The sequence below is a fragment of the Myxocyprinus asiaticus genome, chromosome 41 (assembly GCF_019703515.2).
Source record: "Myxocyprinus asiaticus isolate MX2 ecotype Aquarium Trade chromosome 41, UBuf_Myxa_2, whole genome shotgun sequence".
Classification (NCBI taxonomy): domain Eukaryota; kingdom Metazoa; phylum Chordata; class Actinopteri; order Cypriniformes; family Catostomidae; genus Myxocyprinus; species Myxocyprinus asiaticus.
This window is the reverse complement of record NC_059384.1, coordinates 19,971,083-19,995,581: the sequence shown is the minus strand read 5'-3', so window position 1 is coordinate 19,995,581 and position 24,499 is coordinate 19,971,083. Positions and strand designations below refer to the sequence as shown.

Genomic DNA, 24,499 nt, shown 5'->3' with positions numbered 1-24,499 from the left:
CAGCAAAAAAAAAAAAAAAAAAAACAGTGTAAGCTAGTTGGCTGGTCTAAGATGGTTTAAGGTGGTCTCCCAGCCTAGCCAAGCTGGTCTTCGCCTGGTTTAACTGTGCTAAAAGTGCCTACAACCCATCTAAAACCAGTCAACTCACAAGATAAAACTAGCCAACTAACTTGGGCTGATTTCATTGCATTTTTGTCAGCAGTGTTATTCTCAATCATTAAGTAATAGCCTGCAGTTTATTATTCCCAAACACAATAATCCTCACGTGAAAGATAAACTTAAATATCAAAAGCGTAAAACTGCGCACATTTAAAACGTTTAATAAAGAAATATTCAAAAACACTGACAGGAAATCCATTGATTCATTGGCGTGAAAAGAGCGCAAGTAATTCCTGACAGTGACAAGTGTATAGATGAATGAAGTTGATATTTTTATTGCCAGATAAATAATAATAATAATAATAATAATAATAATAATAATAATAATAATAATAATAAAAAACATTTTATCTGAAAGAGGTGCCTGGCTTACATGAGGCGCGTATAAGCCCTTGAATGAATATAAGACCTCGTATTAATTTACAGGGTCTGAATGTTTCGATAGCTTCCTTTACTTCAGTCCAGAGCCCCGCCATGTCCGAAGGCTGCAGATGCTCTTCACCAATCCAACACTGCAGGTGCAGTTAATGCTTGGGGATGCTGATAGTAGTTGTGCTTCTCCGGATATTCTTTCTTTTCCTCACAGAGAGCTTTTTTCTGCTTGTCTCCTAAATTTTTGCTTTAGTGCTGCCGTCTGTTTTGGATTCACTGGATCCCACAGTCCGTCCGACTTTGCGGTGCCTCTTCAAGAACATAATCTACAACATCATCTTTAGTGGATTACAGACCTTTATGACGAACAGCTATGTATGCTGCCGCATCATTTTAGGCTGTTGACATAACTCGGAACTGCTAAATAATCAATGGCCAACTGCAGGAGAGGAGCGGTAATATGAATTAACTCTTTAAGGTGGAAAAAAGCAGAGGTGCATATGGAAAGGGGTTTTATACTGCCGAAGAAACACAGGAATAAGGATTTATAACACATCTCTTCTCGCTGCGAGTTTTCTTGATGAAGTTGGGTGTGCTCTGCGATTTGTAAAGAAGAGACACAATAGGGAACAAATGAAGTGGAATGGATGTTCTGTAAACTGCTCCTTACAGATGTATGGAAGATTTGCCAACCTTTTCCCTTTATTAATCTTTTTATGGTAATCCTGGAAAGGTGGAGCGATCAGGAAAAGCTAATGACAGACACATTAATTAATCAGAAGCACCAGAGGGGTTTGGAAACGTTTGGATGGAAATCGGGCGAATGTTTACATCTTTTTTCTGCTTTTTTACGAAACTACTAATGAATAGTTGTGTATCTCTGGTGGAATCACCGTCATCATTGATTAATAAGCTACAGTAAATTTATGGGCTGTGAAATGTTGACATATTCGCGGTGAAATTTCGCAAATATCAATATTTTTCTACTGAAAGTATTCCGATCTAAATGGAAATAGTTGAGAAAGCCCTTTGTGAAAGGAATAGACATGGTACATGGGAACAGGTTCCTTCATGGTGAGTACAGTTGCCAGTTAACCTCTCTCTCTCTCTCTCTCTCTCTCTCTCTCTCTCTCTCTCTCTCTCTCTCTCTCTCTCTCTCTCTCTCATTTTACACATGAGGTGTATCTGCATCTACCGGTGATTACACTTTTTCTGAATTGCTAAAACACATTTCTTGAAACCTTCACCCATTTTCTCACAACTTTAAGCACAAAACCAAATCTTCAATCAGCATTCACAAAACCCCTGAATCTTCTGGCAAACTCAAACAATTGCCTCAAAACCATTTCCTCTGTGCTCAAAATCAAACAATGCTCACACACACAGCAAGTCTCTATAAACACTACAGAGTATGCATTAAACACTACATCAAAAAACGGTTGGGATTTTCACACACAACAGTCTCTACAATTTACTCCGAATGGTGCCAAAAACAAACAAACAAAAAAACATCCAGTGAGGGGCAGTTCTGTGGATGGAAACTCCTTGTTGATGAGGGAGGTCAACAGAGAATGGCCAGACTGGTTTGAACAGACAAAGTCTACGGTAACTCAGATAACCGCTCTGTACAATTGTGGTGAGAAGAAAAGCATCTCAGAATGCTATTCTGAAATGCGGGTTGGCGCTGTTTTGGCAGCACGAGGGGGACCTACACAATATTAGGCAGGTGGTTTTAATGTTGTGGCTGATTGGTGTATAGTAAGCACACTTTGCAATTACTGTCAAAAAAGTATAGTAATTACAACTTACAATAGTATAGTGAACATATTGTATACTGTAAGTAGCTACTGTAATACAGTATTGAATGTCTGTATATTCAGCTCTTGAACACTGTGAAAATATAGTAGTCCAACTGCAAAACCCCAAAGAACACTCTAAATGAAAAACACATTACAGTACACTCACTCAAAAATGTTGTGCATCTGCAAAATCAAAGACAATGAGAGATTAATTCTGCCTCAGCATCACATTATCACATCATTAGAAAGAAGTGTGAACAATTTTGAGTTGTGGTGTGTAAATGATGACAACTGTGTTGTAGTTGTGTTTAACTTTTGCTGCCCATGCTTACCGTTTTGCAACACAAGTGCATCACAGTGCAAAATGTGTTTTAGTGAGTGAGAATGTGTTTAGAGTTTTGGAAAAAGAGTGATTGATTTGACAAATGGGTTTAGGCCACTGAGTATTTGGTTTAGAGAATGGGGTTTAGTGTTTTATCAGTTCAGAAAAACTGTAGCACGTGCCTCTATTCCTTCAGGAACTTTATGTGCAATTGTAAACTGATGCAAATCTTAATTGCAACTGCATGTGGACACTGAAATCATAATGTGGCAAATATCATGTGTTACAGAACTTAAATAATATTTTCCTTCAAACTTACATAAATCTTTTGCATCAGTGTAATTGCATTTATTTTAGTGTTTATTTTGCATTTAGGTTTGTAAGTGGACCAATATCCTTATCCAGGTTTAGACAACAAATAAATTATTTTGGATATGCATTCCTGATTTTCCAGTAAGTCCTCTAAATGGGACAGTTCACCCAGAAATGTAAATTATCTCATCATTTACTCACCCTCATGCCATCCCAGATGTGCATGACTTTCTTTCTTCTGCAGAACACAAAGAAAGATTTTTAGAAAAATATCATAGCTCTGTAGGTTCATACAATGCAAATGAATGGTGACCAGAACTTTCAAGCTCCAAAAATCACATGAAGGCAGCATAAAGGTAATCCATAAGACTCCAGTGGTTAAATCTCCAGTGGTCTGGGGGCCTAGGTAGATCAGCGAGTAAAGACGCTGACTACCACCCCTGGAGTCACAAGTTCGAATCCAGAGCATGCTGAGTGACTCCAGCCAGGTCTCCTAAGCAACCAAATTGGCCCGCTTGCTAGAGAGGGTAGTGTCACATGGGGTAACCTCCTCGTGGTCACCATAATGTGGTTCTCGCTCTCAGTGGGGCGCATGGTGAGTTGTGCATGGATGCCACGGAGAATAGTGTGAAGAATACACACGCGCTATGTCTCCGCGGAATACGCGATAAGATGCGCTATACGTGATAAAATGCACGGAGTGACGGTCTCAGATGCGGAGGCAACTGAGATTCATCCTCCGCCACCCAGATTGAGGCGAGTATCACGAGTACCACGAGGACTTAGGGCACATTGGGACTTGGGCATTCCAAATTGGGGAGAAAAGGGGAGAAAAAAAAATCAACAAAAAAAATCTCCAGTGGTCTTCAGAAGTGATATAATGGGTGTGAGTGAGAAACAGATAAATATTTACTTCTGAAAGTGAAAGTGGAGATTGATAGTAAAAAAGATTGAAATATTGATCATTTTCTTATCCAAAGTGATTGCATCGCTTCAGAAGATATATATTAAACCACTGGAGTTGTATGGATTACTTTTATGTGCCTTTTTGTGATTTTTGGAGCTTAAAATGTATGGTCACCGTTCACTTGCATTGAAAGGACCTACAGAGCTGAAATATTCTTCAAAAAATATTTTTGTATGTGTGTGTGTGTGTGTGTTCAGCAGAAGAAAGAAAGTCATACAAATCTTGGATGGCATGAGGGTGAGTAAATGATTTTAATTTTGGGGTGAACTATCCCTTTAAAATGTGTTTTCAAATATATGTTTTGTGATTTATTGAGTTCAACAATACAACAATCCTTAAAACAAGCTTGGTGTAGACTACTACTGCTAAGTTTTCATAATGAGCACAAATGAACTATTATTTTTTTATTTTAAATCTCAGTTGTTGCAGGTCTTCTCATGCTTGGGGTGTCTTGGGCAACAAAGAAGGAAGCAGGTAATTGTCACATAGAATACCCACCCACTCTCCATCTCAATGTTTCTCTGTAATCTCTGACATATGACCAGGGTTGGGGAGTAACGGAATACATGTAACGGGAACACGTATTTAAAATGCAAAATATAAGTAACTGTATTCCACTACAGTTACAGTTTAAATAATTGGTAATTAGAATACAGTTACATTCAAAAAGCAATTTGATTACTGAAGAGATTACTTTGCATTTTATTGTCATTTGTTTCATATAATATTTAGTCCTTTCAGATGAAAAAACATTTATACATATAAATGATGCGATCCAAAGTGCATTTGAACAGCAGTGAAACACTTTCTTATGATGTGTTACATTCATACGAGCAGACAGATAAGTAAGTTTGAAGTAAGTTTGGAGCAGAAGAAATAGAAATAAACCTTGTGCAAATTGTCAGCTTTACGCTAAGCTAAAATGCTATTTCTAGCCATTTAACATGCACGTTACCAGGCACGATCATATTTTTTTTTTATCAAGAACATTCACGTTGGATCATAATTTCATTTTTATTTGTATGACCTTTGATATTAGGGCAACTAGGGTAATTTATGTATTGTTTTCCTGTAAAAATATCTAAAAATCCTTAAAACAAGATCAATTTGATTAATCTTGTTTTAGAAACAACACTGCATAAGATATTTAGGTTTTTCAGAGAATGTATTTTTAACATATGTGTTTTGTCTTACTGTACTGGCAGAATTTTTCTAGTCAAAACAAGTGAAAAAATCTACCAGTGCTGAAGAAATAATCCAAAGTATTTAGAATACGTTACTGACCTTGAGTAATCTAACGGAATACGTTACAAATTACATTTTACAGCATGTATTCTGTAATCTGTAGTGGAATACATTTCAAAAGTAACACTCCCAACCCTGCATATGACTGTTCTCTTGCAGTGAAAAACAATTCAGGGGTCCAGCCGGCAGGTCAGTGTGGAACCTGGGTGAAAGAACAAGAGGGAGGCATCTTCACCTCACCCAATTATCCAAACAAATATCCCCCAGAGCGAGAATGCATCTACATCATTGAAGGTAAAAAACTAAAAACTTATTAGAGTGGCAAATGCATCTCACAAACAAATCTGTCATGTGGCAAGTTGATGTTGGGTGCTGTTTGAATTGTTCAATAGCGCAGTGGCACTCTCACAGTGCAATCCAATCAATTGATTGTTAGTCCTATGATTATGATGTTAATACTCACTAATATGCTATTCTATTTGCATTTATTATAGAATAAAGATCCATAGGCAAGATCAACAATCTTCCAAAATCTAAACTTCAGTCTGATAATCATTATATACAATTGCTCTTGAATAAATATATATTTTCCTTCTCTGTTTCTCATTGTATTTTAGTCATTTTGTGTGCTCGTAATTTTTACTCCACTTTTATATCAGTAGAATTAAATGCATATGGATGCAATACATTTGTACCTTTGATTTATAAAACCCTCTTTGTATGGTAATAATAGTAGACATATGACATCATCCATCATCAGTTATAACTGGCAGTCATCATTTTTTTTTTTTTTCTAGCTCCCCCGAGACAATGCATTGATCTTTTCTTTGATGAAAAGTATTCAATAGAGCCTTCATGGGAATGTAAATTTGACCATATTGAAGTCCGGGATGGGCCCTTTGGCTTTTCTCCAATAATTGGACGCTACTGCGGACAGCAGAACCCTCCATATATCAGATCAAGTGGCCGCTACCTATGGATAAAATTTGTTGCTGATGGCGAATTGGAAGCCAGGGGATTTTCTGCAAGCTACAATTTCACAGCAGGTACTACATACAGTTTTATGCTCCTCATCAACCTTCACCATTGAACATGATGTTACAACCTAATGACCAGAGTTTATGTTGGCTTTTAATTTTACAGTGCCAGTAATGTTTATGATTGTGACTCAGTTTATTTTTCAGACTCATTCATTGTTATTCCAGTGAGTTGAAAATGTTTCTTTGCCCGCTTCTCTTTTAAGAGTTCTGGAAACAGTTCTGACTCACTAACCTTTGGGCATTGTTATCACTTGCATGTCGACTTGAATTCTTGAAGCAATCAGAAACTACCCTTCAACATCCAAGCCACTGATTCATGTAGATATTTTATTGGCAGATTATGGGGTCCACATTGTTTTTGTCCTAATCTGAAATTGACTATTGGTGACCATATTGAAGAGCCTGTATGTTGTCATTCATCTAAAACCTTTGAATTTCATATGTTTACCATGATCATTTCTTAGGTATTGAAAATTTGATCCACAATGAATGTTAGCAGTTCTTCTCTTCCCACATGCTTTAGATGTTAAAGATTGCCAATTGGATGCTAAGTGGTAACAGCAACATTATTCTGTGTATAACTTATTTCACTTATCATATATCCTCAAAGGAATCCTTCACAGAATGAAAGATATACTGTACATGGAATGAAAGATATAGAAACCTCAGCAATGTCAGATGATGTCCACACCACAAACTACAGTAACAAGGAACTATGCTTCTAACCACATGTGGAGAACTGTAGTTCTAACCACATAGCTTTGCAATGCTGTTTGCGAATGTTCGTTGGAACTACAGTCTCGGGAAACACCAAATCGTTGAACTATGTTGGTAACGATGGAACTTGAGACCATAGTTGGCTAACAATGCTTTTGGAGAACGCACCCCAGACTGGTTCGAGCTGACAGAAAGGCTACGGTAACTCGGATATCAACTCTGTACAATTGTTGTGAGCAGAATAGCATCTCAGAATGCACAAAATATCGAACATTGAGGCGAATGAGCTACAACAGCAGAAGACCACATTGGGCACTTTATTAGTACCATAGTGTTCCTAATAAAGTTTTCAATGAGTGTAGATCTCCTGTGAAAAACTCTAAAAGCAAGATTAAAATAAACCTAAATTAAAGCTGTGAATGCAAAAGAATTTCACAGAGTGGTCTTGCATTAAGAGCCTTTCAGATGAATCGAACAGCTATGGCACTGGGTGCTAGAAAAAATAGCAAACAGTAGAAGGCACCCCTGATTTAGAGTAGTATCTGAGAAATGAGTAATGAGGCATAGCTTCTTTTTTGTTTCATCCCATTGTAAGTTGGGAGGAAATTCTTTTGCCAAGTTTGGAGAAACTGTTTAGCATGAATGGCTTCAGACTCTCGCTTCGCAACATGCCAGGAAAGAAACACAGCTTACCCTAGTCTTGATAAGGAATATCAGTGGCATATAATTTACATAATTAAGGAGATAAAAGTCCCTGAATTCACTTCCCTTGATGTTCCCCCAAAAAATTGGAGAGCACATCTGCTGTGCTGCAGCCAGTGGTAACACATGCGGAAGGTACAAAAGATGAATGAAAAGCAGGGATGAAGAAGGGTAGAAATTAAATGTGTTGAATTACATACATGTATTGCATGTATTCATCACCCTTGGACTTGGACTCATTTTATTATTAAAGAAGAGTGTATTTAACTAAGAATTGATGCTACTTGTCAACACAAAGTGGCCACTCAATCAAAGATCCTCAGTGAGTGTGCAGTGAGACTGAGGAGGAATTTAGTACATGGTCTGCCTTCGTCATGCTGGGGCTTTGGGCAGCACTAGTCCTGAAATGTCCAAACCTCATTAACACTCTGCTTTTTCAGCCATCTCAATTCTAATAGATCAGTTAAAGTGCAAATGGTTTTCAGCTTTGATCCTGGGATTTTTGTTTTGTTTTGTTTTTGGAAAATATGTAATATCAGATTGGGCTTTAACCGGAAGTGCGTCAAAACTAAATGAAACACCCATTTTAAATGTTACTCTTACATTTATAGTTTCTATTAATAAAATATGCCTTGTATATGCCTTTCATAATAATAGCCTATTAATGGTATTTCTGATATTTATATCTGCATGAAACAGAATTTTTGTTTGTCTGTGCATGTATAACAACATGATTCTGGAGGCAAGAGGTGTCAAGCAAAATGTGAAATGTCAAGCACACATTTTACAGTGAATAATATATACAAATGTAGACATTAAAATAAATAAAAATAAAATCAATATAGCCTACAAACAGGTTGAAGTCCCGTAAGTCTACCAGGAATTTATACGATAGGACACCATTATTTAGTTATATGTAATAATAATAATAATAATAATAATAATAATGTTAAATTTATAAAGTGCCTTTCCAGTTCAAGAACACTTAACATTCTCAAATTTAGCACAGTTTAAAGAAGAAGGAGAAGAAAAAAAAGCATGTTTCAGTTTAATAATTTTACATAAGGAGAAATATTCCTAATAGATGAATATTCTATGGAGCATTTAAACCTTTATGAAGCATTTTAACTTTTTTTTGGAATAAAGTCGTAACCAGGTAATTTCCTTAATCACTGATGTGGATATAAATGTGGTCCACTTTAAAAGACGGATAGATGGGCTCCGACATGAAATCATCACTTCAGGTCAGGAATTTAACATCATGCTCAGGTTTAGGCTATAAATGATGAGAATCACGTGTGAATCGTGTGATACATTAACACAGACATTTCAAGATGTGGAAAGTGTATATGGTGTCATATCTTTATGGTATACTTTACAAGCTCCAGACACGAACAGTTAACAGAGACTGCAAATGGAGTCAAGACCATGTCCATCTGATCTGAAATCACACTGTGCGCATTTTCATTCATAAGGTTTACACTTTAGAAATATCGGCTGCACAGATTCAAAAATTCTTTGTAATTTTGGATATGTGTATTTAAAATGTCGCTTTATCCTTGTGCTTCTTGGATAATCAGTCATACGAATATTTTTTTTATTTTTTATTATTCAGATGAATACGTTATTTGTTTTGAAGTCATTAATTGTGCCTTTCCGAATAAGGTATTCGGCTTCAGGCACATCCCTAATATACAGTATATATATATATATATATATATATATATATATATACATATACACACACACACACACTACCGGTCAAAACTTTTGAAACACTTGAATGAAATGTTTCTCATGATCTAAAAATCTTTTGATCTGAAGGCATATGCTTAAATGTATGAAATTAGTTTTGTAGACAAAAATATAATTGTGCCACCATATTAATTTATTTCATTATAAAACTAAAATTTAATTTAAAAAAAAAAAGTTTTTGAAATTGATGACTTGGACCAAATAATAAAGGAAAGCAGCCAATAAGTGCCCAACATAGATTGGAACTCCTTCAATACTGTTTAAAAAGCATCCCAGGGTGATACCTCAAGAAGTTGGTTGAGAAAATGTCAAGAGTACATGTCTGCAAATTCTAGGCAAAGGGTGACTACTTTGAAGATGCTAAAATATAACACAGTTTTGATTTATTTTGGATTTTGTTTAGTCACAACATAATTCCCATAGTTCCATTTATGTTATTCCATTGTTTTGATGACTTTACTATTATTCTAAAATGTGGGGGAAAAAAATTATAATAAAGAATGAGGAAGTGTTTCAAAACTTTTGACCAGTAGTGTATATATATATATATATATATATATATATATATATATATATATATATATATACACAACAGTTAGTTCTGGTCCTTGAATCAGATTGGACGAGAGACGTTCCATGAGTACTGATGGTCTCACACCATCAGCCCTTGGATGCTTCACTGTGTGTATCACTCTGCTTGTGTAATGAGTAAGAGCAGTGCATATGTGTTAAGAGATATGTCTCTTTACATTTAATATTGTGACATTACATATTATATATATATATAGCATAAAGACTATTTTTGTGAGTAAATATGAGCCAGTTGGTGATGTGTAGTGAGTCAGTGTCACTCAGTGTTTATATTCAACAGCACTCCGTGATCACTCGTATTAATGCTACATTACTAAAGCTAGGAAATAGCTTTAAACGGCTTTAAACTAACAACTTCAGCATTAAGGCTTATCACAGCTGAGAGACACAACAGACTGATTAATTACACAAACTCAAGGCACTTAACTCTTACTAGAGTTTCCACATTGGAGAGGAAAAAATGGTGGAGGTGATTACGGTTTCTGTAGTGAATGACTCTTGCGCACTGGCTACCGCAAAATAGGGAGGAATACCCCCACTTGGACGGCTATTTTCCCACTGAGAAAATAGAATGCATTTCACCAAAATGACATTATCTTCAGAAAGCTGACTAACAGACTACAGCATCATCAACAGGTGATCGCACACACTCCATCTCTCTCTCTCTCTCTCTCTCTCTCTCTCACACACACACACACACACACACACACACATATCCTTGTTTCTCCAGTAACATGTTAGAAACTGTCACGTCTAGAGGTGTTCATGTTCATGTTTCCATGTCATGTTTTGTTATTTCATGTTTCCATGCCATGTCATGTTATTTCCTGTTTACCTGCCATGTTGTGTGATTCCCTGTTTCCATGTCAAGTCATGTGATCATCCTGTTTCCCTGATGTTCATTGTGTCTGTTTCCCATTGGTTCATAGTCTTGTTATTGGTTCTATCATGTCATTGGTTTATGCTCACTGTCTTGTTATCTTGTTTAGAGTTCTGTTCATTGGTTTATGTTTCAAATGTTCATGTATTTAAGTCTCATGTTTCCTTTGTGTCTTGGTCAGGTATTGAATGTGAATGTTTGTATGTTTGTTTGTGTTGGCGTGCTCAAGTCAAGTCAAGTCAAGTTTGTTTGGTTTCATGTTTCTGGATTTACCATGTATATACGGAATAAACTGCACTTTGGTTCACATCATCATCGTATTCATCTGCCTGTTCATCGTTTCCATGTCTAAGCTACGTTCCAACACAGACCCACGTTACAGAGAGCACGTTACAGAAACAGCCTAAGCTGTGATATTTGTAGTTCTGAAGTGATGGTTTTGAGAGGCTTGGATACATCATTTGGTTTGAACCATCAATCGCAGATTCTGATCCGTCGTTTAAGAAAGTAGTTCCATGCACAAATGCGTTTTTTGTGACCGTACTCAGTTTTTCCTAATTTTTTTACATTTACTTGTTCATTGAACTGTTGTATACAAGCAATATCACACTCGCAATTGTGCAATATGGCCCTAAATTAGCACTGCTATGATTACCTACAGCACTCGGCCTGCGGCCGAATCACAGCAGTGCTGATATAAGGCCATATCACACTCTTGCTCGTGTGATATTGCTTAAATATACATACAAACATATATATATATATATATATATATATATATATATATATATATATATATATATATATATATATATATATTAATTACTATATATGTTCAACAAGCACATAGTGTATTTGCTAACATGGAGCCACATGATGCACTTTATAAAACCGATAGATTTCAGGGTGCTGTATATCTTATAAAGTGACTATGGGACATAAGCAACATGCATCTAATTGTAGATATATTCAACTCCATCAACTCAGGGATTTTGTGCTTGAGTTTCTAAATTGGGTTGTAGTAATTAAAGGTGTCTTGACTCAAGGTTAGTAGTTTCATCTTAAATCATAGATGCATGACATAATCCATTGGCGAACCCAAACTTTGGATGGCTCCACAATGGGAAAGAGTAATTATGTGCACACTGTGTGTAATTACTTCCTGATATAGTGTGACAATAAAAATTGTGTGCACAGTTGAGTGCACTGAAATACAATTATCATGCAAATGTTGTATGAGAGTTGTTTCCCTGGACTAGGAGACCATACTGACTTCTTCTGTAACCCTACTCTGCATGTACCTAGCTGAATTAAGCAGTAAAGCGGACCCTCAACAGTATTAAGCAGCGCCAATGTGAACATATCTTGTGAGACTTCTGTGGCTGTTGTTATTCTCTGTTGTTAAACTCTGTTTCCCCTACCCCGACTCCCTCTGCCCATCTGTCCTTCTATCTTTTTCTATCTTCTCTCTGTCTCTCACTATCTCAAAAGCTCACACGCTCATTCTCCTGAGTCTCACTTCCTTGTCTCATGGCTTGATTGACCTTATTACCCCTGCTGCTCTTTCCAAGAGATAAAGCTGTGTTACCAGACAAGAAATGGTTGGGTTAAATAACAGGGAGAGCGGCTCACATCTTGTGTCTTTACCTCAGCCCAGTGGCTGTTTGAAGCCTTTGTCCCAGCTGTACACAGACGCAGTAGTAATAAGGAAAACAAGATGGACTTAAAAGCATTTCAGGGACTGCTTTCTTGATTCAGTGGCCATTTAATAACCTTGTTTGGGAGAGCCTCATGTGGCCTTTTCATCTTTTCATTTCCAACAGCTTTGTTGAATGCAGGGGAAAGTTTCCTGTAGGAGCTGAATTGCAGAAACGTTGAAGCTGAGTGCATGCCCTAAGATCGATATGTCAAACATAGTCTGGCCCAATTAAGAAACATTGGGTCTCATTAACTTACTGTGCATACAGACATATTTACAGTATGTGTAAAATCTTTTTATACTCATTTGCAAATGTACAGGTGCGGTGGCGCTGAAAGCCCTTATATGGAGATGGTTTGGGCGTACTTTATACAAATTACTTACTTTGGGCACGTGCTCCTTCGTTTGGAATAATCCAGATTCATTAACATTAGAACGAGGGTAAGAACAAATTATGTATGTACGTACGCACCTGTTGTGAATCTAGCATTTTTCGTGATAACTTTTCCTGTGCGTATTAGTACGCAAAATCCAATGTTTGGAGCCTTGTGATGTTCTGAGATGTTTTTGCTGTCACATAAGATCATGACCTGCCAGCCACAATGATATATCTGAAAGGGGCAATACCATACAATTTTTATGATCTTATTTTTTTCTGAGGTCCATTTAAAATGTTCGTCAAGGTTTCTTACACCATCTTCAGACCAGTCACAAGTGAGACATCAGTCACATCACAACTCAGTTAGAATATGATGTGATTACAAAATAATTAGTTACTGTAAAATGATTACTTTTAGTCACAATTAATTACATTTTAAATTGTCATAATCAGATTACATTTACTGACTTTCAGTTATGTAAATTACAATTACATTACTTGGGTTACATATATTACTTAATATTATTTACGTGGAATTGCATAAATTACATTCATATTACGTATGTTGCATTTCAATGAACGCTGAAGGGTGTGTGCCCCCTAACGAGCCAGATAGATACTGTATATATATAGATAGATATATACTGTATATATAGATATATATTAATATACATTATTTAGAATTCTTTTGAGCAGAAAAACAAAAACTTTTCATGAAAAGTGTTTGTAGGGGTTTTAGAAAGTAGCTTACAAGTAAAGTAATTAGTAATGTGATTAATTTCCCCATGATGTAATCAGTAAAGTAATCTTATTACAATTGTAGTAATTTACAATCCTTAATGGACTACTTTTTTTTTGTAACTTACCGAACACACAACTTGCTTGTGATGCAAGACATGTACACATACAGTAAACGTGTTCCAATATATATATATATATATATATATATATATATATATATATATATATATATATATATATATATATATATATATATATATATATGCATGTACTACCCCACAGCCAGGGACAGCACTACATTTGGCAGACTTTGTTTATATTACTCTTATTGTTAATTTTATACCAACTGGAATAATAGTATATTTTTCATGTGGAATAATATATATCCATCCTTCTTACTCCTAGTGACTTTGTTTCAGTAGATCGTCTTTTTAAAGGATATTTTTAAACTAACTGTATGTTTATATATATACATTAAACTCTTTTATTTTATTAGATCAAAGGCAATTTGATTTTTTAAAATATATGGCCCATTTAACAGCCTCTTTCTCTTAAAAGGGCTGGTTCCATTTGCTAATGCTGTGCATATTGTTGCATACTCACTCAAATGGATGATTAGCATTCACAGCACTCATGACTGCATGCTTCTTGGTCACAATAATCAATTCTATTTTTTTTTTTCTTCACATGTAAAGGAAGCAGCAAAACCTGAGATAAGTAATCCCAAATGCAATAATCCTTATAAGACCATGATGTAGTGAAGATATTTGATCTCCTAATTTGTGGACTGTAGATTGTATTGAATTTAAATAATTCTAATGACACCTGTGATTAGAAAAGGGAGCTGAATATATGGCCCCTTTGTGCACAAGGGCCCTTCTATATTATTGAGGTGTGATGGATTTAAACTGAAAAATTGAAAATTTAACCCAGGGAATGAACTTTCAGTACATTCAGGTAGCCACATTTCACCACCGCCTAGCTGATTTTCTCAGGTCCGATAAAGTCTGAGTGAATGGAGAAATGACAATCGACATATCAGGCTCTGGAAGGTTGAATAGATTAACAGAGCTAAAGACCCTGACATTCCAAAATTTCAGCCCAAGACACAATAATCCATCATTATTATTTCAAGATGGTTTGCATCCTCCCTTCTATTAATTTTGATAAGGAATAGTGATTAGACAAATAAAACAGATGAAGACAGAGCCATGAAGTAGTATCCAGAGGAAGATATACAAAATATCAGTTCTAATTGTGCACAATTTTGTATTGTTAAAGTTGTTATACTGTAGTATGCATTTTTTGCTTACACTACAAAAATCATATTCATAATGAAAATGTTTGTCTTTTTTTCCAGTAAAAATATATAAACATCCTTAAAACCAGATAAAGTCCTGCAAAGGTGTGTAAGATGTTTGTATCAAAGTCAAAATACACTTATATGCAAGAGACATTCTCTGAAAAAAATAAAAAGGCTTAATATCATAGGGAGTTTTGCTTCTGAGGTATATTTATCTTGTTTTGAGGATTTTACATATTTTTTATAGACAAACAGGACAAAAATATGAATATTATATTTTGCAGTGTGTACTATCAGAACAATTCAGTACAATTCACAGCAATGTCCAAGAGTTGCAAATAGCTTTAACTGGAATTAAATGCTTTTCCCACCATGTCTAGAACACGTGCATTGTGCACTTTAATATATAGCAGCATCTATTACTCATTATGTTGTCTTGTAAGCTTAGGGTGGAAAATTGCACTCTATCTGTTTCACTTCAGATGGTACAACGAGAAAAAATCAGAGAGAGAGAGAGACGCACAAAATTCTGCTCCCTCTGGAAAATGGATTCTGCTCTGGGTGGTTGAATAGAAGAGAAAAATAAGTGTGAAAGAACCTCACATCAGCAAAGCATAAATTTCATTTGAGGAGTGCAAACACATTGGGGAATGTGAATGAGAAAATTAATGTGGAAAACATTGTAGATAAATGAATGAACCTCTTGAAAACATCACCCTGAACACATAATCCATCTCAATGAAAAAGATGAGAAAACTCAAATCTCTTGGTGAAAATTGTTGAGCAAAAGAGAAGCCTTGATAAAGCTTCCAGTTTTCTCATTCATCTCAAAGTCAGTTTCTCAGCTGGTATTGGAATTTAGGGTTGCCAATTGTCCCGTATTAGGGATGTGCCCCAAGCCTTATTCAGAAAGGCACTAATAATGACTTAAAAACTAATAACGGGTTCATCAGAATAATATAAAAAAAACATTCGTATGACTGATTATCCAAGAGGCACAAGGATAAAGCGACATTTTAAATAAACATATACAAAATTACAAAGAATTTATGAATCTGTGCAGCCAATATTTCTAAAGTGTAAACCTTATGATTCAAAATCTGCACATTGTGATTTCAGATCAGATGGACACGGTCTCGACTCCGTTTGCGGTCTCTGTTAATTGTGCATATTTGGGGCTTGTCAAGTGTAACACTAAGATACGACATCATATACACTTTCCACTTCTTGAAATGTCTGTGTTAATGTATCACACGATTCACACGTGATTCCCATCATTTATAGCCTAAACCTGAGCGTGATGTTAAATTCCTGACCTGAAGTGATGATTTCACGTCAGAGCCCATCTATCTGTCTTTTAAATTTGACCACATTTATGTCCACATTAGCGATTAAGGAAATTATCTGGTTAAGACTTTATTCTGAAAAAAAAAAAAAGTTAAAATGCTCCGTAAAGGTTTAAATTCTCCATAGAATATTCATCTATTAGGAATATTCCTCCTTATATAAAACGTGCTCGGTCTATTCTTTTTTACCTCTGGTAAGGCGCTATATAAATTTAACATTATTATATTATTATTATTATAATTATTATTATTATTATTATTATACTAAATAATGGTTTTATCATAAAAAATCCTGATAGATTTATGGGACTTTCACCTGTTTGTAGGCTATATTGATTTTATTTTCATTTCTTTTAATGTTTGAATTTTTATTTGTTATTCACTGCAAAATGTGTGCTTGACATTTCACATTTTGCTTGACACCTCTTACCTCCAGAATCATGCTGTTGTACATGCACAGACAAACAAAAATTCTGTTTCATAAAGATATTAATATCAGAAATACCAGGAGAAACCACAGTTAACAACTATTCCACAGGTAATGTAGCCTACAAATTCAGCTTCATCTGGTCAGAAAAAAGAATACAATATTTTCTTAATTAATAGCTGTATAGCAATAATAATAATAATAATAATAATAATAATAATAATTATTATTATTATTATTATTATTAGTAGTAGTAGTAGTAGTAGTAGTAGTAGTAGTAGTAGTAGTAGTAGTTGTTGTTGTTGTTGTTGTTGTAGTAGTAGCAGTAGTAGTAGTAGTAGTAGTGGTAGTAGATTTATTAGTGTAGGCTATTATTATGAAAAGGCAAATCAAGGCATATTTTATTAATAGAATCTATAAATATAAGAGTAACATTTAAAAATGGGTATTTTATTTAGTTTTGACATACTTCCATTTTAAGCCCTGCCCACACCCGGTTCTATCCGAATACAGAGACAGATACAGATCATTTTGTCATATGAACAGATACAGATACAAATGCAGATAATGGCTTCGCTGCACACCCCTATCCCGTTTAATACTGAATCGTCCCATATTTGAGGGAACAAAATTGCATTTTGTATGAAATCCATACGGGATGCCATTTTTCATGTATTGAACAAACTGCTGAGAATGTTTCACAAACCAAGATAAATGGATCTGAAACTGAGTTGTGTGAGATATCGGCTGTTAAATGTTACACAGACTCCACACTTGACAGAAGCGGCCGGAGGAATGATCAATGACAATCAGTGTACGTTTTCTGCCGTGTTGTCAGTAAGAAGCTTGAGAATTTTATCAAACATATAGCATTCGAGTGCATGATTTTTTTCTTACCATTACGATTCCAAAAACACCAGCAATTCATGACATTACACTGCACTGCAAACTGTATGTCAGTGCTTGTTCTGGAAAAGAGACTCAATTAAATGATGGTGAGAAAAACTGCAGCAATTTAAGTACAAAAGTACATTACAGTACAGGTTTAGTTAAATCGATTAATGTAATTTGCATACATTTTCCTTGTGATAAACGTCCTGGTTACTTGCGTAACCTCCATTCCCTGATGGAGGGAACGAGACGTTGTGTCAATGTAGCGACACTAGGGGTCACTCTTGGGAGCCCGAAACACCGCTGGTCTTTGAAAAAAGGCCAATGAAAATTGGCGAGTGGTATTTGCATACCACTCCCCCGAACATACGGGTATAAAAGGAGATGGTATGCAACCACTCATTCAGATTTTGTGCTGAGGAGCCGAGACAAGGTCCCAGCCATTTCAGCAGGTAGTCCAACGTTGTGGCAGGAGGGACACAACATCTCGGTTACGCAAGTAACCAGGACGTTCCATATCTGTCACTCACTCGACGTTGTGTCGATGTAGTGACACTAGGGGTCCCTATACGAAACGCCACAACTGGCTGAACTGTGTTATGTGAACTGGCGGTGTGTGATGGGCAGACCACTGTGTGCCTCATAGCCAGTGCACCAGGGTGACACATAACCTCCACCAACGCTGTTATGAGTGTCGAACGGCCCTTCGGGGAAAAGTCGACTGCCCAAAAGATAGAGACAGGCTAGCCCAGTCGTGGCCTCTTATCCTCTCTTTTTTCCCTCCCCAAAAAAAGAGTTAACCGACTGGGGCCACCAGGTCTACGTCGGGGGGGGGATTGTCACTCCCAAGGTGAAGACACCACAGAGACCACACCCTGCCCAGAGAGGGGGGGGGGGGTATTTTGAGTGGAAATACATCACATGGTCTTGCTGAGCCTTGTTGGAAGTATGTCATATGGAGAAGTCTCATGGTAGGTCCTAGGGGAGGAATTTCTACAAACATGGTGACTGGGGCAGAGGGACCTAGGAAGACACAGTTTACTGACAGGGAAATGAATTAGCAGAAGATATATGTAGCATGGGGTTACCTATGGGGAACCAACACATGCGGAGCACCTACCCCAGTACAGGGCTTAGTTAGCACATGTACTGAGCTGGCAGCGAGTTTCTCCGCAAACTCATCTGCCACAGGGCTTGGAGGAATTCATCCAGGGAACACAGTTTGTGAATACTACTGGGAGTCAACAGTGCACGTCTTCAGCTCAGGGGAGGTGGAAGGCGCTATGCGCAAGTGATACACCCGGCCAGCTGTCCCGGACTTACCTGCTTGTGCCTGCTACTACACGGGATGAAACCGGTTCCACCCAGAGATTGTAGAACCTCGCAAAGGTGTTGGGTGTTGCCCTGCCCGCTGCTCTGCAAATGTCTGTTACAGAGGCGCCACTGGTCAAGGCCCAGGAGGCTGCCACACTCCTGGTAGAATGGGCTCATAGCCCTGCCGGGGGCGGCACGTCCTGGGTGTGATATGCCATTGTTATGGCGTCAATGACCCAGTGGGCGATCCTCTACTTGGAGACAGCGCTTCCTTTCCGCTGTCCACCAAAGCAGAAAAAGAGCTTCTCAGAGACTCTAAAGCTCTGCGTGCGATCCAAATAGATGCATAAAGCGCGCACTGGACACAGCAACATCAGGGATGGGTCTGCTTCCTCCTGGGGCAGCCCTTGCAGGTTCACCTCCTGATCCCTAAAAGGGGTTGTGGGAAACTAGGGCACATAGCCCAGTCGGGGTCTCAGGATCATGTGAGAGTAGCATGGACCGAACTCCAGGCACATTTTGCTGACAGAGAACGCTTGCAGGCCTCCTACCCTCTTGATGGAAGTGAGTGCAGTGAGGAGGGCAGTCTTTAAAGAGAGTTCCTTAAGTTCAGCTGACTGCAGGGGCTTAAAGGGGGCTCTCCGTAGACCCTGAAGTACTACAGAGTGGTCCCATGAGGGAATGAGGTGTGGTCTGAAGGGATTCAACCTCCTGGCGCCTCTCAGGAACCTGATAATCAGGTTGTGATTCCCTAAGGACTTACCATCCACTGTGTCGTGGTGTGCCGCTATAGTGGCTACATACACCTTCAAGGTGGAGGGGGACAGCTGCCCTTCCAACCTCTACTGCAGGAAGGAAAGCACCAATCTGACTGCTCATCTCTGGGGGTCTTCACGACGGGAAGAACACCACTTAGCGAACAGACGCCACTTCAAGGCATAGAGGCACATCGTAGAAGGGGCCCTAGCATTAGTGATCGTGTCCACCACCACGGGTGGTAGGGCACTCAAGTCTTCTGCTTCCTGTCCAGGGGCCAGACATGGAGATTCCAGAGGTCTGGTCACGGGTGCCAGATGGTGCCCTGTCTCTGAGAAAGAAGGTCCTTCCTCAGGGGAATTTGCCGGGGGGCTGTTGCGAGGAGCATGAGGTCTGAGAACCATGTCTGGGTGGGCCAGTAGGGTGCTACCAGGACGACCTGCTCCTCGTCCTCCCTGACCTTGCACAGGGTCTGTGCAAGTAGGCTCACTGGGGGAAACGCATATTTGTGTAGTCCAGGGAGCCAGCTGTGTGCCAGCACCTCTATACTGAGAGGTGCCTCGGTCAGGGTGTACCAGAGCGGGCAGTGGGAGGATTCTTGGGAAGCGAACAGGTCTACCTGTGCCTGCCTGAATCGACTCCAAATCAGCTGGACCACCTGAGGGTGGAGTCTCCACTTTCCCCTGAGGGTAACCTGTCGTGACAGTGCGTCCACTGCAGTGTTGAGGTCGCCCGGGATGTGAGTGGCTCGCAGCGACTTGAGGTGCTGCTGACTCCAGAGGAGGAGACGGCGGGTGAGTTGTGACATACAATGGGAGCGTAAACCACCTTGACGGTTGATGTATGCCACCACTGCCATGTTGTCTGTCCGAACTAACACATGCTTGCCCTGGATCAACGGCCGAAACCTCCGCAGGGTGAGCAGAATTGCCAACAACTCGAGGCAGTTGATGTACCAACATAGCCTCGGGCCCGTCCAGGAGCCGGCGGCTGTGTGCCCGTTGCATACAGCACCCCAGCCCATTTTGGAGGAGTCTGTCGTAACCACGACACGCCTGGAGACCTGCTCTAGGGGAACTCCTGCCCGTAAAAATGTGAGGTCGGTCCAAGGGCTGAAGAGGCAGTGACAGACCGGCGTGATGGCAACGCGATGTGTCCCGTCTTGGGACTCGAGTCTGGAGCCAGTGCTGAAGTGGTCTCATATGCATCAACCCGAGCGGAGTGGCCACCGCTGAGAATGCCATATGCCCCAGGAGCCTCTGAAACAGTTTCAGTGGAATCACTGTCTTCTGTCTTAATGCCTTCAAACAGGTCAGCACCGTCTGTGTGCGCTCGTTCGTGAGGCGTGCCGTCATCGAGACTGAGTCCAACTCCAAGCCAAGAAAAGAGATGCTCTGAACCGGGAGGAGCTTGCTCTTTCCCTAGTTGACCCGAAGCCCTAGTCGGCTGAGGTGCGAGAGCGCCAGTCCCTGTGTGCACATGACACATCCCGAGAGTGAGCTAGGATTAGCCAATCGTCGAGATAGTTGAGGATACGAATGCCCACTTCCCTTAACGGGGCAAGGGCTGCCTCTGTGACCTTCGTGAAGATGCGAGGGGACAAGGACAGGCCGAAAGGGAGGACCTTGTACTGATACACCCGACCCTCGAATACAAACCGCAAGAAGGGTCTGGGTCGAGGTAGAATTGAGACGTGGAAGTACGCGTCCTTCAGGTCTACCGCCGCGAACCAATCTTGACGCCGGACGCTCGCTAGAATGCGTTTTTGCGTCAGCATCTTGAGCGGGAGTCTGTGTAAAGCCCGGTTCAGTACTCGCAGGTCCAAGATTGGCCGCAACCCACCGCCTTTCTTCGGTAAAACCCCTTCTTCATCTCGGCCGGAGGGACAGGCTCTATCGCACCCTTCCGTAGGAGGGTAGCGATTTCCACGCACAAGGTAGCGCCGTTCTCGCCCTTCACCAAGGTGAAGTGGACGCCACCGAACCTGGGAGGATGCCTGCCGAACTGAATCGCGTAGCTGAGTCGGACGGTCCAGACAAGCTCCGGGCAAGGGAGACCAAGGGGACAATCTCATCGGACATACCGGCGGGTGGGGCCTCGCGGTGGGGCAGAGCCTGAGGTGCCACGCCGTGTCGTGGCCTTGCTGAGTTCAGGGAAATTGAAGCACTTACCTGGCTCCTTGTGACCACCCCCGGAACAGCCTGGGATGGGGGAGGAAGAGGCCTGTCCTCGTGACCCATGGAGACTGTCACATCAGGGGCGGATTTGTGCCACAGCTGGGCGCACAGGCCCGGGGGGAGACCGCAACTGGAGCGCCAAACCAGCCAAAATGGAATGGTGGACGGTGGTCATGATGACGGCCATGTGCACCGGGTATGTGACCCAGGGAACAAGGAAACCGCTCTTTTGATGAACTCTTGGGTACCGCAGCAACTTGGGCATGTGGCAAAATTAAATGAAAAGGTAACAAAAGATTCTCCTCCTGGCCCTCCACTGGGGGATGGAGTGGTCTGCTTACCAGCTCCAGAGCAGCGGGTTTCATCATCCCTGGGTCGCCCGTCTCAGGGGCGCTTCGAAGCCTTTCGCGGGTTCTTGGCGGCCGGTCGTGAGACGGGTGGCATCTGCTTCCTGTGGTGGGCTCCATGCTAGGGCCTTGCCACGGGGGCAGGCTGCTGCGGAGCTGGTGCAGTCACCGCAGGGGGACGCCCTTGGCGACGAGCAGACGGGGTGTGGGGTCTTGAGCCATGACGGGGCAGAATGTGCCGGATAGCCTCCGTCTGCTGCTTCACCGCCTAGAACTGCTGGGCAAAGTCCTCGATGGTGTGGCTGAACAGGCCAACCTGGAAAATGGGGGCACTAAGGAACCGTGCCTTGTCGGCCTCGCCTATCTCGACAAGGTTGAGCCAAAGGTGGTGCTCCTGGACCACCAAGGTGGACATCGCCCACCCAAGAGACAACGCCATGACCTTCGTCGCCCGGAGGGCGAGGTCAGTCGCCGAGCGCAGCTCCTGTATCAATCCCGGGGCGGAACTACCCTCGTGGAGTTCCTTTAGCACCTTGGCTTGGTGGAATTGCAGGAGAGCCATGGCATGCAGGGCGGAGGTGGCTTGCCCAGCAGCACCATAGGCATTGGCCGTCAGGGACGACGTAAACCTACAGGCCTTGGACAGGAGCTTTGGGCACCCACGCCAGGTGGCAGCGCTCTTTGGGCATAGGTGCACTGCGAGGGCCTTATCCACTGGAGGGATCGCCGAATAGCCCTTGGCCGCCCTACCATCGAGGGTAGTGAGGGTGGGGGAGCTGAAAGATCGGGACCGGGAAGTAGAAGGTGCCTCCCACGACCTTGTCAGCATCTCATGCACTTCTGGGAAGAAAGAAACTGAGGCGGGGCGTGGCTGTGAGCAGCGCCGCGAGCCCAGGAACCAATCATCAAGCCGCGAGGTTTCAGGGGAGAGCGGAGGGTTCCACTCTAGCCCGACGCTTGCGGTTGCCCGGGAAAGCATGTCCGTCATCTCTGCGTCAGCCTGTGACTGGGTGACCGCACACAAGGGGGGGAGCCCAGCTGAGGCTTCTGCGTCCGACTGGACAAACCCGCTCTCCGATGCTGCACTCGAGAGCTCATCACTTTCGCGGGCTCCGAATGAGAGATCGAACTTGCTGTGAGATGAGCCGGTGGACTCATCCGGAAGCCCGATCAGGGCAGATGAGCATGCTGGGGAATGGGAGGTCCGTGGGGGGATACCCGGCGGAGGTGGTCACATTGGGGTCCCCAAATCGCCCCCAGTGCTAGCCGCGCTGGCCTCATACCCGTGGGTAGAATGACCGGGGCAGGGAGCCGCTGGGGTGGCTTACTTTCTTACAAAGGCAAGCCGTGACTGCATCGTTGCCATGGACATGTTCTTGCAATGAGTACATGACCCATCCATGAATGCTGTCTCCGTGTGGGCAGCACCCAGACACGAAAGACAGTGATCGTGACCGTCAGAAGGCGAGAGATAATGACCGCAACCAGGAATAACACACAAACGGAAAGGCATCTTTAAAAAGATGCGTCTTTAAAAAGACGTTCCGTGTGTGCCGCTCTTTTAGAGAAATATTCTCTTTTTTAGAATATACACTTTTATTTCTGCCGAAGCGCCCAGGGGCGTTCTCTGCAGTGCACCAGTGCAGAGGGGGGAGAAGCCACTGAAATGCGCCATCAGATCCAGCAGAGGTGAATGAACAGCCGTGGGAATTCAGCTCAGTGAGCGTCGACCGTTCGGCTCCGAATAGAAAATTTGAATGAGTAGTTGCATACCAGCTCCTTTTATACCCGTATGTTCGGGGGAGTGGTATGCAAAAACCACTCAGCATTTTTCATTGGCCTTTTTTCAAAGACCAGAGGTGTCTCGGGCTCCCAAGAGTGACCCCTAGTGTCACTACATCAACACAATGTTGAGTGAGTGACAGATAGGGAACACTATTTACTGCCAAAACAATGACACTGTAACCCAAAGAGAAATACTCTATTTTCATGTTAAGCATTTTCTCTCCCATAAAAATCCATTATAATGCATTGAAGGGCCAGAGTGGCTAATCATGAGGACCAGGAGAGTTCCCGGTGGGCCGCTAAAAATTGGGCCGGCAGGTTTGCATGTTGACTAATAAACTTGCATTCGTGTGTTGCATAACAATTGCCAACTGTCCGTATCATCTGGTATATAAGGGATCAGATTGTGTTCTGTATTATAGTGGACACGGTTGTAGGAACAGTATGTGAGCCAGGAATTAAATTAAACTGTC

General features: G+C 40.9%; 1 protein-coding gene across 2 annotated transcripts in view; it reads left to right on the top strand.

Moving 5' to 3' along the window:
- Positions 1–556: 556 nt before the first annotated feature.
- LOC127432107 (neuropilin and tolloid-like protein 1) overlaps positions 557–24,499 on the top strand; it is a 182,068-nt gene continuing 158,125 nt past the window's right edge. For both annotated transcript variants that reach the window (XM_051682920.1, XM_051682921.1), the window contains exons 1-4: positions 557–1,605; positions 4,352–4,405; positions 5,336–5,470; positions 5,974–6,222. In XM_051682920.1, coding sequence (XP_051538880.1) covers positions 1,578–1,605; positions 4,352–4,405; positions 5,336–5,470; positions 5,974–6,222 — 466 coding nt within the window. In that variant the 5' untranslated portion in view covers positions 557–1,577. The remainder of the gene's footprint in view (positions 1,606–4,351; positions 4,406–5,335; positions 5,471–5,973; positions 6,223–24,499) is intronic.